General features: G+C 46.0%; 2 protein-coding genes across 12 annotated transcripts in view; one reads left to right on the forward strand and one right to left on the reverse strand.

Annotated features, from left to right (window-relative positions):
• The window catches only part of EML6 (EMAP like 6), a 118,812-nt gene extending 115,722 nt beyond the window's left edge, over positions 1-3,090 (forward strand). For all 5 annotated transcript variants that reach the window (XM_074817073.1, XM_074817071.1, XM_074817072.1 and 2 more), the window contains one exon: positions 963-3,090. In XM_074817073.1, coding sequence (XP_074673174.1) covers positions 963-987 — 25 coding nt within the window. In that variant the 3' untranslated portion in view covers positions 988-3,090. The remainder of the gene's footprint in view (positions 1-962) is intronic.
• Positions 3,091-3,531: 441 nt separating this feature from the next.
• Positions 3,532-13,605, reverse strand: part of RTN4 (reticulon 4) — a 51,608-nt gene continuing 41,534 nt past the window's right edge. For all 7 annotated transcript variants that reach the window (XM_074817081.1, XM_074817080.1, XM_074817078.1 and 4 more), the window contains 5 exons: positions 12,569-12,707; positions 6,830-6,899; positions 6,117-6,163; positions 5,042-5,100; positions 3,532-4,611 (listed from right to left, as the gene is read on the reverse strand). In XM_074817081.1, coding sequence (XP_074673182.1) covers positions 4,569-4,611; positions 5,042-5,100; positions 6,117-6,163; positions 6,830-6,899; positions 12,569-12,707 — 358 coding nt within the window. In that variant the 3' untranslated portion in view covers positions 3,532-4,568. The remainder of the gene's footprint in view (positions 4,612-5,041; positions 5,101-6,116; positions 6,164-6,829; positions 6,900-12,568; positions 12,708-13,605) is intronic.

A 13,605-nucleotide genomic window follows, 5' to 3' on the forward strand; every position in this document is an offset into this window, starting at 1 on the left:
AGGAGAGGAAAGGAAAGGAGAGGAAAGGAGAGGAAAGGAAAGGAGAAAGGAAAGGAAAGGAAAGGAGAAAGGAAAGGAGAAAGGAAAGGAGAGGAGAGGAAAGGAAAGGAGAAAGGAAAGGAGAAAGGAAAGGAAAGGAGAAAGGAAAGGAGAGGAAAGGAAAGGAGAGGAAAGGAGAAAGGAGAGGAAAGGAGAAGGAGAGGAGAGGAGAGGAGAGGAGAGGAGAGGAGAGGAGAGGAGAGGAGAGGAGAGGAGAGGAGAGGAGAGGAGAGGAGAGGAGAGGAGAAAGGAAAGGAAAGGAAAGGAAAGGAAAGGAAAGGAAAGGAAAGGAAAGGAAAGGAAAGGAAAGGAAAGGAAAGGAAAGGAAAGGAAAGGAAAGGAAAGGAAAGGAGAAAGGAAAGGAAAGGAGAAAGGAAAGGAGAAAGAGGAAAGGAAAGGAGAGGAGAGGAGAGGAAAGGAAAGGAGAAAGGAAAGGAAAGGAGAAAGGAGAGGAGAGGAAAGGAGAAAGGAGAGGAGAGGAGAGGAGAAAGGAGAGGAGAAAGGAGAGGAGAGGAGAGGAGAGGAAAAGGAAAAGGAAAAGGAAAAGGAAAGGAACCCACAGTTTGTCCGGACACCGCATGAGGCCGCATTTATCTACATGCTGGCCCTGCAGACTGTAACTTCTCCAACAAAGTATCACTACTGTCTGCGAATGCATCTCCCCACCCTCCACTTCTCCAATTACACTCATAACAACGATTTCTTTATTCAACATTAAGGTGTACAAACTTTACTGTGCTTTTGCAGCAGACACACACACCTTTACTTCACCCATTCCTTTCTGTGCCACTGTTTCTCAGTAACTCTGGGGATTAATGCTGCTTCTCTCTGTAGATCTCTGTTTATATCCATGTATGTATTTCATGCAGCAGTCATATGCTGAAACCTGTGAAAAAAGTAACTCTGTGCTCATTTCTTGGTAGCGTCTTTGTCTGGCGATGTCTTTGAGAGGATACAACTTGCTGCTGTTCGTGCCACCACCAAGTGACTGGTCTGGACTGGAGAGCTGGGAATGCCTCCACTCAAACCGATTTACTGACCGTGATTGTGATCTTGCATTTCAAAGACCCATATCCTTGAGTCGGAAGCTGAAGTCGAAAAGGGAATCCTTCTGTAACCTGGGTAGGCCGTGGTGCTGAACACTTCACTCGTGGAGCTGCTTTTGCCTCATACTGTGTTATTCAAACCCTGGCTGAAAAGGGAGCACACTGAGGAAATGCTGAGCCCTTTAAATTTGTGTTATTTCAAAATTTATGGCGTGAACATTTGTTCAAAGAATCTGGTGTTTTTCCAACACCCACATAAAACTCAAATTAGGTGCACTGAGCAAAACAACAAGCTTTCAGTGAGCATGGTGGGGTTTGCACTTCAGCTTTCACTAATTTAAGGAGCAAAGTATCATTTTTTAGGTAAGTCCATTTTCTTTCAGAATATATACATTTGGCAAAATTTTCTATCCATGAAGTGCCTTTGAATAATTTTCTAGTAGTATGGGCTACAGTCTTGCCTCCCACCAATTGCTTTCAACATACGGTGCTATAACTTTCACACAGAGGAGGGCTAACCAACCATTCACAACACCTCTTCCACCTGTCTACTTACATTCTCCCTGGTTTCTGCTTTGCTTTCCAATACCTTCACAAGTGAATTCGAGAATGTTCCCAACAGCAGGAAGCTCCTGAAGGCAGGATACCTCTTGGTAAGCTGTTCACAACTGGTCAGTGATGGTAGCACAACTGCAGCCAGAATTTGAATCGCAACTCAAACGGTGAGTAGAGCGGGACAGAGTTGGTTAAAGAAATTCTAACACAAATACTGAGGAAGTTGTTCCTGTGCTCTCCCCCTTTAAGGGAAAAAGCGCTTTCTAGGTAACAACTTCCCCCAGGCAGTGGCCATCCACTGTATTTAAGAAGTGGTTTGAAAGCCTCCAGGAATCCCTCTTTTCTTCCCCTTCCGGAGGGGCTTCCCGCAGCCTCCGAGGGAACGCCTGCGCGTGGCTTGTGCGTACCCGCCAGCGGGCAGCTGGCCCCAGGCTGCTGCTCAGCACAGGGGACTGCGACACCCGAAAATGTCCCTGTCCTCGAGAAGAGCCTCAGCTTTGCTGAAGGGGGGCTCCTCTCCCCCACCCCGCACAGGGAGAGGTGCCTCCACACAGCAGTGCAGACCACCACCAGATGTTCACAAAAAGGCAAGTTAAACCCTTCAGCTTTGTGTAACAAAACACACTGTCAAAACCAAAAACTGCAGAAAATGGGGGCGATATCAAAAGAAAAGATTTTGGTATTTCAGACATGGAACAACATCCATGTTGTGAAATGACCTTTCTTTTAAAAAGACTGTTCGTTACTCAAAAGAAACGAAGGCCAAAATAAAATATTTAGACTTACAGTTAGTCTTTGAAAAGAAGTGATAAGTAGTGCTTTAGTCCCAGGTCAGGCAACTGTCACTCTGAACTGTGGCACCTTCCTGCCAATCCACTTCTGAGGCCACTGTGTAAGACGGCAGCTGCTGGATGCGACGACTGTCCAGTTCAAGGAGTGGATCAAGGTACGTTTCACACACAAAAGTGCTTCAGCAACCTCAAAGAATCACCTTTTTTTTTAAAATTGAATTTATTAATGCCTTATATTACTATACACAAGATCAGTTTGCCAGATACACAATAACAGTCCCTATGCAGTCTTTTTTTTAAAGAAACCTTCTCGATCAAATACCGTATTCATGTTAGGTGGTGATGTCAGTGAGCACCTTCTTTGCCTATGTTGTAACAATCTTTGCCTTCTTTCACACTGATTGTATCCCAACTCAAACCAGTTGTGTGGCAGAATGAATTAATCAATGGTGATGTGAAAAATATCTTCAAGCAATAGTGTCTGTCAGGAAAACACTTAAAGTTTGTATGTTTCTATGGTTTGGCTTTGTGTATAACACGTTCACAAGCAACCATGTATTATACTGTAAACTAAAATATTAGTGCATGAATTTATTTTTCAATGGTCAAGATGCTATCAATTAAAAATCTGTGTCTCAAATAAATTTGGATACAAGTTTTCCGTGTCCATCTCTTCAGTCAGATTCAACAACAAGTTGATCTGAAGCGATTACTGGGACTTGCTTTACAATTTCTTCGAGCTAGGGTCTGGCATCATCCATTATAGTCTCAAGACTAAAAGAAACCGAGGCTCTGCACCTCGTGTAGCAGAACCTACACTTCCACAACTCTCGATAACCAACTCACGACAGCGAAGTGGCGCCCGACGCGTCCCCCCGTGTGGCTGCGGAGCCTCCGCGGCTGCCCAACTGCACCTGCACCAGCTGCGTGACACTGCGCGGGGCAACAGAGAAGGAATCACCAACAACCCACCTACTCACATGGCTAACGGCTGACAAGCTACTTCCACCACCATGTACAACGGAGAGTTCACCACCATGAACATAAACAAAACAAACACAAGTATATTAGACTTGCCTCAAGAAAGCAAAATACCCATATTATTTTATGTCTATAAGCTTTATTGATACCTGGGGTTTTTGTTCGTGGGGTTTTTTTTTCTTTTTTGTGTTTTTTGTTTTTTTTTTTTTTTACATTTCACAATGCATTCCACAGACTTAGTTCAATACAGCTTAATCTGCAAGTATATAAATTTCCACTTATCATTTCTTGCATAACAAGGTTTTAAGTTTCCAAACACCATTTGCAGCATTAGATATTCGGTCCACAGATTTATCAGAGTTTGAGAGACTGTAGAATTAATTGCTCAAAATCAACTACTGTACGTTTGTGCAACGAAGTGTATGCTGTAATTTTCTTTTAATATATGTGGCAGTTCCTTTGTTCGTTTCTCTTTTGTTTTTCTTAAACAGATGCTAGTGTTTACAGAGACATTTTAGTTTCTCAAGCTTGTGTGCTATGGAGCTAGTCCAGGACTCGGTCAATTCTCTCAAGTACGAAGCACTGTGGAGCAGCTGAAAGATCTAAGCTTTGTGAAACACATATATATATATATATTGGCAATTGATAAAACAATAAAATCACAATACAGCTATACTCATACCAAAAAGGCAAGATTTTTCAAAACTTGCTAAAATGGTATATTCTTCTAAAACATCTCATTTTAGAAAATCTGCATCAATCTACACAGACCATACACAGTGCACAAACTGGGAAGTGTTCTCCTCCGCGCCACCTGCACTACCTCTTCTGGAACGCAGCAGGGACTACCTCTGACGAAGCAAAATGTACAGCTTTCTCAAATCGTTTGTATTAGCCAGTGCTGCACACAGGATAAAGAAAGATGATTAGTTTTAGATCCATACATAGCAGCTTACAATACTTAAGATGATGAAACACATGGCAGTCAAAACAGTTATTTTTCCTCAAACACTGCGTTGCTAAAAAATAAAGATCTGTGAAATTGCACTGCAATGTCAAGGGCTTTGCTATTCCCTGACCCTCCCCATGTCAATCCAAATGAGTATTTTTTCCCCCTTAAAGATGAACTTCCTATCCATAAGTTGCTTCAGGCTTTTTATTCAGTTTTGCGCTTCAGCCCAGGGATCTTTGCTTGGATCCTACGACAGGAACAGGAGAGGAAAAAGAAAGAACAGCATTTCAGTAACAAACACTAAATGTGGTCTTAAAAACAGCAATGCGTGAAGATAACGATCACAGCCGCACAGAATCACTACACTCAGAGACCAACAACAATGCTAAACTCCTCTTCATTCAGCCCTCGGCTGCAAAGGCCCAGGGCCTCCGGTTTCACCAACTGTTTCCAATACACAGATTTCTACTGGACATTATCTCGGATTAACTTAACAACAGCATCGGCAAGAAAGGAGCCGATTCCTTAACCGTTCCAAATGTAAACAGAGGAGTTTTTCCTCCCAGCACTAGTGCACGGGATGTGTTTGTTACATCCAGGAGTACCGCACACACAGAGAACTGTAAATGTTACTTATAAAGTGAAATTAAAAAAAAAAAAAAAACCACCCAACTCACTTGGCCATTGCGTCTTTGACGTTCTTGTTCACGAGTCCCAAATAATGGTCAATTTGGGCCTGCAAGGGAAGATGGGAGCTGTTAGAGCCCAGCTGCGAGGGCCGAGGGCCGCTGCCCACAGCCCCACCGTCCCTGCGTCCCCGTCTGTGGCAGAGCTGCCGTGGGCTCAGCGCCCGCCCCTGCACGAGGGCGCCCGGGCGAAGGAGAGCCGCCGAGGGGGCTGGGCCTGGTAACCTGCTCTGCCTGCCCAGAGCAGCCGCCAGAGGCTCCAGGAGCCCGGGTGAAGCCACACGACCTGTCCATCGTCCTCCCTCAGGGCAACGGGATTCCCGTCACCGCAGAGTCCTCCCCGGCAGCTGGGAGAGGAGCCCGGGAGGCTCCGCCATCTCCTCCGTGCCCGCCATCCTCCCTCCCCACGCCCCGGGCTGGCCGCCATGAGCAGCAGCCTTGTTTTTGAAAGAGGAGAAGGCATGGCTAAGCCAGAGCTGGCTTCCCCCCTCCTGCGCTATGACCTGCTGAAGACACTCCCTGCTCAAGCTCTGCTATCATTTAATCAGACACATTTTATTTTGGCTCCTTCTTACCTTTTTTACATTATCCTCTCCCCAGGAGAAGCACCGGACTGTGCCGAGCGTCTCCCACCTCCTGTTTTTTGCCAGGCCTACAGGACTTCAGGACACAAACCCTGACTATCAGCTCCAAAGAGGTTTCTTCAGAAATTGTTTTAAAAGTACCTACATCAGGATTAATGCACCGTGCCTACTGTTGCTTTAGGCCTGCCCACATCTGGCTCAGAGGAGAGAAGGCCTCTGGGTTCATCGGGCCGTTTTTGGAACTGTGCTGGGGAAGCCTTCCTACGCTGCCACCAAACCGGGGGAGAGGAAGGCACGCGCACTCTGGACTTCCACGGGAACTCCCGTTTCCGCAGCCCTGGCACCGACTCCCGGTTGAAGGTCTATCTTTTAAAGGCTTTAAAGTTTTTAGAAGAGTGAAATGAATTTTGGTTTTATTCACTCATGGTTTTGATTCAAAGCTAGTTTTATAAAGCGTTTAACGAATCATAGTAAACACTCACCTGATGTCTCTCATAAATAACAGGAACACTGAAGAGCGAAATCAAAGCTGGAACAGAGGGCATCAAAGGTATAAATATTGACAAAAGGGATAGTGTTCAGGTAAAACAAAGACTGGTTTCCACACCTTGACATTTGTTTCAAAAAGGTACAAGAAAAAGAAATAACTGAGCCACATACAAGAACTGTTGGCCAGTAATTTAAATAATCCCTGTTGAGGAGAAGCTGGGCTGTTCTCCAAGTCTCATTAACAGTACAGTAAGTCTGGTCACAGTTCACTGTTTCACTGAGGGTTATACAAATCCTTCAGAAAGGATGCTCAGGCTTCTGCTAGCGTCACTCAATTTCTGACACCTGAAGCCAGCCTGCTCTGGGACACAAGAAATAAAACCATCTGCAGCGGGGCACGGCCAGAGCCTCCCCCAAGCCACCACACAGTGACGATCTTCAGGTGAGGCTGACCTGGCAGGGACAGGCACAGCAGAACATGCTTTGAAATGATACAGCGTCTGGGAAATTCATTAATTCAACAACGCAATTTAAAATTAACTGTTCGGCAGTGTTAGCAGTGTCCCGGAAGGAGGACATAAAACTGAAACATCTTGTTACGTTCTCACGAACACCAGAATAGCCTCACAGTATGGAGCAGACTTGAGTGCTTTTCCAGGGTTATTTTGTATGCCAGGCACAAATTAACACAATTTAAAACACTTACCCAGAATCAGTAATGTCAGACCGTTAAACAAGGCACCAACATAAGTGAATACCCACATCAACACTGCAAACTAAAAAGGAAAAAGAAAAAACAGCACATCAGCTCAGGGTTTGTTTTACTGGCACAGACTAGTTCAAGCAGTGAGAGAACTTCTCTAAAACACAAGAAACTAAACCACCCCAAACTCCCCTTCGCCCCTGTACAGCTCCTGTAATCACGGTCGAGTAACAAGATGGCCGAAGGGTTCAGTATCAGGAGACGTGGCCTCCTGCATCTCTATCACCAGGCTGAGCTCAGCCCCGGTTAGTCCGTACTCTGCGGCTGCTCAGTGCCCTCCGCGTTCATACGGCACTTCCAATCCCACCCTCAGTAACGATGGGCAAACACCGTTCCTACCTCCTCCCTTCAAGGGGGTGGAACAAGGCAGGCAAGGGAGAGGCTGAAGGGCTGGTGCCACACGGGTGATGGGACCAGAGAGCAAGCAGGGCCTTTGTCTGGTACCCAGCAGCCGGCACACGCGCTCCCGCTCCCGGGCTGCGGCACAAATGGCAGCACCGAACTATCACCGTCAGGGTTCGGTCAGCAAAGGTCTCCACGAGGTGCGGACTAGCCTAGGCAGAGGTTTCTGTCACTGTCTGGAAGGTAACGTGGCAAGGTTGGCTTAATTGACTTTGTCCCTGTTAGGAAAACACAGGAGCTTTGGATACTAAAAAATTCAGGGCAGAGAGGAGTTGCCAGTGCCGTAAAATGGAAGCTGGCTCTAAGTCAGAGGCAAATTCAGAAGCAAAGACATCCTTCTGTGAACAGACACCCGACCCCTCACACTGCCGTCATTTCTGGCTTCGTATCGCAGCCTGACTCGTCCCCGGACACCGTTCCTCCCCCACCCTGCTGAGCGCTCTGCACAGCCCCCCCGTCGCGCTTCACCGGCTTTACGCAGGGATCTGCGGAAGCTCCAGCCCCGCAGCTTTCTGCCAGGTGGAGAGTGTCCCAAGCACACCCCTGACCTATGCGAGGGTGGGAGGGGGCCGGAGGCTGCCAGCTCTATTTCTGTGTACGATTCCTCCCCGAGGAAAACCAGCCCTAAGGACCCGGGCAGCAGGCGCAGCGGGTTTGCCAGCGCTGCATTACGCCTCGCGCTGTGCGGAGCTCACGGGCCAGACCCCCGCCCTGTGAGCACCTCGGGGTGTTTCTGTGCGACACACTGCGAACATCAAGCACCGGACAGACACAGCGGGGAGGCCGCTGCTGGCATCAGGGAGAGAAGATCTGGGCACAGTTAACAAGCGAAGGGGAAGCACCCCGATAGCAGGAGATACATGCGAGGAAAAGACGGGTACAAAGCTCTGGAAAGAAAAAAATGTGTGTTGAGGGGGACTGTGGGTGCGGGCAAGGCTCTAGCCTGCAGCCGAGTTACTCGCAAGTGATGTATCCGAACATCCATTTTTAGTTTATCATAAAATGCAAAATGTCCAAACAAAATCAACGGCCAACAGCAAGATAAGGGCATGACAATCAATACAAGCTTAATTGCACGACCCCTGTAACGAAGTTTGCTTCAAGAGCTTCATTCAAAGCTGAACCCCTTCAAAATTCAGCAGGATTAATTGCAAATGATGCAGTTCTTGATCTGTCAGATCTTTCTAGATGTGACACAAGCAGCACCAGAGGCACAGAGTTAACCCTCAGACAAGGCTACCATCAGCTGCGTTCCCACTGAAGGATTTTGGCAGGTTTATCAAGAAAAATAAAGCACATTTCTCTAGACTCCCTCATGATTCATTCAAACCTTGGCCCAGTTGAGCTCCCCGCCCAGCCAGGGCGAGAGCTGGCTGCCAGCCTCTTTGCACAAGAGGTCTGAAGGGAGCAAACACTTCCCCTTCAGAGCAGGTCTGCGCACACAGCACGTCCCCCTCCCGGGCGAAGGGAGGGAAGCCCAACACTTTTACTATGGCAAAAAGCCCCCGAGCGAGGGATCATTCAGAACGACTCTCTTGCAGGCTGCGCGCTCAGTAAACTACGTCTGCCAGCATCAAGCACACCCAGCAAAGCATCCTGAGGGCCATCCCAGGTCTCCTCTGCAGGAACACCCTCGCCCAAGCGCAGCCCCACCCCGCTCAGGTGAACACTCCCCAGTACTGCTGAGCGCTGTGACCAGCAATTGGGAGCTCACGTAGCAGCAGGGTAAGAGATCGGATTCAATCCCAAAGTCCAACAATTACCAGGACTGCCCAATCCTCTTTAGTGAGCATTGAATTTATGGCCCAGGTAAGATGAAAATCGGGGAGTTGACATTTGACTGACACAGGCTTTGCTTCTCCAGAAGCCTGTCCAGAGCAGCGGCAGGGTCTAACAAGGAGCTGTGTTGCACGTGCAGTTTTTAATCCACTTTGCTTATTTCACACAGGTCGGGAGAGGGAACCGTGAGCCCAGGGACACCACCCCCCCTCGCCCTGCCGCAGTCAGGGACAGCTCTTTTGAAAGCTGGGCCTACCAGAGCAAACAAAGCTCAGCAAAATCCTCAGCACCACCCTGCCCCCAAGACTCCTTCCCTCTTCATGCACTTCTGACAGTGAATACAACACTCTGGGATTAAGTGGAGTTGATCTCAATCCCACAGTTACGTATTGGTCTCTATTTTTGTGTTGGTCTCTATGTTTTTTTTCCTTAGAAATGAGACAAACTCAGGAAACCTTACAAATGCAAAAAGGCTCACCTGAAACACACCTAAACACCTAAAGCTCCAAGATGGAAAAGAAAAAAAAAAAAAAGAGCAGAAGCAACCCAGGATTGCCCTACAGTGCTACTATTGCTCTTTCCCCCGCTCAGGGCCGAAGGAAAGCGCAGGGCCCCAGCTCGGCCTGAACGCTGCAGTCACACCGAAACCAGTCAAGCCCAGTACGTCCGACGGGCTCAATCGAGTTTTTGCCTGCCTCGCTGCAATGATTAATGACTCCCCAGTACCCAAAGCATACCACAGTTGAATGGCAAATCCAGAAATGTCCATCTAGCAGTTTCTTTGCTATAAAATAGTTCAAATATAGCAAAGAGCTCTGTTTCTCAAAACACGGGTTGAGCAATGACAAATGGAGAGCAACTGTGCCCCAGCGTCAGATCGGCTGCCGTTGGCAGCCGGGGGTGAAGCACCAGATCGCTGTTTATCAGGACAAAGTGCAGTTTCTCCTGGGACTCTCTGGCAAGGGCTCCTCTGGAATCGCTCCTCAAGAGCTCTGAGGAACTTCTCCTTGTGCTGCATAAATATTTAGAGTCCAGTTTAAGACTTCTATGACTGAAGCATTGTTTAATAAAAACCGAAAAAATCTTAACAAGACAAATTTTACAGCCAGAACTATTACACACAATAAACTGACCTTCAGACATTTTCTACATTAAAGCTCTGTAACTTTAATGATACACAAACATGCTGTTTCCTATAGTGAAGATGTTTAAACTACACGAGCCAAGATATTTTACTTTTTTTTTTTAAACCAGGGCCATTATCTTACATAAGACACCAGCACTGTAATGTTCTCCTCAAGCACAAACTCCTCAAAATCAGTAACTTGTGCTTGTGAACTGTCCTGACATTCACTGGTTTCATATAAGGGTTGCTCCCAACTACCATCAATTAGACTAATTACCCTACATAAATCACTTTAAACGTCAGAAGAGGAATGGGGAAATGAGTTAGTTCAGCTGAATAAACATGTCTTTCCTATATACCATAGTATCTGAAAAGTGATTAGTGCCCCGCCGACAGTCTGACTGGAATTAATTCTACTTCTAACATAATTCCCCCGAAAGGCCAAATTTCTAAAACAGTGTTAACTGAAACAGCAGTTGGCTGTTCGCTGCTTCCTCTTCCTCTACTGCAAGGGACTGTGATCTCTAAACAAATGGTGTGGAAATTCTTATAACTCAGGTGAAGGAACATACAAAGGGTTTAATTATTAAAGAAATACAAGTGACCTTGTGACTCCAAGGTTTTCTATGATGTTGTTTAATCAGATCCAAACACAACTTAAGCAAAATAACTTTTCTTTGAACACAGAAACTCAATGCCCCTAAAAAACACAATAAACAAAGAATATGTTCCCTTCCTTCCTCACACACCAAGTTCAAGTTAGCAAAATGCAATTCCAGCTGTGTTAACAGTAATTCTTTTGGTCAGGGCTGTGGCCTTGAGATGGTGCAGAGATGTGTGGGAACACAGGCCCAGCACAGCCGATAACCGCTGCCTTGAAGCCATTTTGCCATTGAATGACTGCAGCGGTATCTGTCATGTCCAGAAAAATGACCAGAAAATAAGAATGCACAGACACATCATAAAAATACTTCTAGTGCACAACCCTCTAGGGGCAGGAAGATTATTACACAAAACCCCGGGCTAATAGCCTGTCTCCTTTTTCCCTTCTGAGAAAATGAATCTTTACCAGGAGCAGCAGAGCCCAGGTAACAACCTGACAGCCTTATAATCTTCCCTGTCTGCAGAGGGAAAGGACTCCTCTTACTGCAGGTGTTTAAGTTGGAGCATAATAACAAACTGGATCTAGAAACTCTGGGTAAGATCCTGAGATCTGCCTCCGATCTCTATTCCAGAAATATAACAAAGACTTTTGCAACCTTCCTATTTTTCTCCAAGCTTCGCTAGAAACCCCCTCCCCCAACCCAACTCAAAGGACCTTACAAAGCATTAGGGAAGGGATTTACTGAAGGATAAATGCAACTTTATTTCAAGAAGATTAAGCAAACTGAAAAAGAAACGGACAACACACCATACACAGTAAAGGAAACAACTGTTTGAAAAACAAGAGAGGGGCCATTATCTGGAAAGGATAGAATAGTGTTCTCACAGAACAAAACTGAAGGGGTTTCAGCCAATTCTTTTCTTTTTTTTTTTCCCCCCTACATTTTTTTATTATTTTTCTTCACCGTCAGTTTTGTTCTGCCACCTTCAATAAGTCCCATTAAATACTACTGGGCCATAGCCAAGATACCTGTTAGGTAGCCCTGCACACTTTAGGCAGAGTAACTTGCAAACCCCATTTCAGTACTTGGCATCACTCAAAGCAGCAGCTATTCACACCCAAATCCGGGACCGAAACAAGTGTCCACCTCCTTCACAAAACAAGGACATCGCTCAGTCCCCGCCTTTCCAGCAAAAAAAAAAGGGGGCACAAGAACTCCTACTGTTTAAGGCAAGTAACTGTGCGCTGACCACTTGCTCCTCTCGGACAGAAACAAACAGAAAAACCAAACCAGACTGTGGCAGTTTAGCCCGAGCCGCAGGTTTTCAAGAGGGACAGGTGCACCTCAGTGACACGTTATTCTGAATGCCCGTATTGGAGCAGTGTCTCGTTTTCTTAAAAGATTTCTGCTGTTAAGCACCAGCGAGGAGGTGTAACAGCTGAACCGCACGCAGCCAGAGCTTATTTCAGTTTTCCATTTGTTTTTATAATACTGTCAAAATAAAGTACAGATCAAGTTATCCGCTCTATTACTGCACGCAGCACTTTATATTCAACTCTGTGTGGCTAACGCAAAGCTGTACTTCTTGAAAAACAAAAAGTCTTATTACTTCCAACAAGCAAACTAAAACCCATTATTTACTTATACAGAGCCAAAGCTGTGATTGTTCATTCATGTTTGTAAGGAAAGGACCAGTGGGCTTTGCTAACCTAGGTCAGCAAGGAACCTGTTGACCCAAGGCTTCTGCACCTAGAGCCGAAGCAAGCTTACCTTCAGAGAATCAACTAAGTCATCGACGAGGAAGAGACGTCTCAGCTCCTTGACTGTGCCATTAATGTGACCAAGCACAACATTACTGTATTTCTGAATAAGCTCTTCAGACACAGCTACATCAGACTCCAAGTAAGCCCTGCAACAGAGAAGAGCTTATGAAACTCTACTGTGAGAGTGCTGCCAAACAGTTCCAACCTGTGTTATACATACAATATCAACACGTGTTCTTTTCATGTTATAAAGAGAAAAACCTCACTGTATGAGGAAAGCTAAGAGGACAGAACACAACTAACCTAAGGTATTCTTAGAAGGTAAAAGCGAAACTTAAAAAAATCCACCACCTCTCTGAAGAAAAAAAAATGTTTCCTTCTTACTGCTGTGCTGTGCTAGTGCACTTACCCAGTCACACACGGTCTTACTTGGACGAGGCAAAAAAGTTGTGCTGGCCGGCACACGGGTGTGGACGAGGCCAGCGAGCGGCCAGAACAGCCCCCAGCACCACTGCCCCGTGTGCTCTCATCTAGTACTCTAATAAGGCCAACACGTATTTAAAAAAATGAGAGACAGACAGGCTGGGGGGGTGGGGGAGTGTCATTCTCCGTTTTTGCTATTGTGTTAGGCAGCCTAATATTCTGCCAGACTTCATTTCTCAAACAGAAAAACATCCTACAGAAGCAACATCCTGCTGGAAGGCACTTCTGACGTTACCATTAAGCTGTAACAAACACACTAAGGCACGGTAAAATGAGCAAGTTTTTCATCATTTGCTAAAAGAATTTCTTACAGTTAGTGACAGCAGTTTTTCCAGAAGAAAGATATAAACTCTTCTCTGGTGAAGTGTTCTGTCCACTGTGACTTTTACCTGTAGCTGCAGTGGCTATGGCAATTGAGACTCATATAGAGAATAATTTATTTCTCTAATTTGCATGTCGGAGGGAGAAGGAGCAATGCAGCACATCTGTAACAGGACACTCGTTTTACAGTTACTTCAGTTGTTAAACTTCTACTTTTGTTTAGGGGGGGATTCTGCTTTG

This window comes from Strix aluco, chromosome 3 (genome assembly GCF_031877795.1).
Source record: "Strix aluco isolate bStrAlu1 chromosome 3, bStrAlu1.hap1, whole genome shotgun sequence".
NCBI lineage: Eukaryota > Metazoa > Chordata > Aves > Strigiformes > Strigidae > Strix > Strix aluco.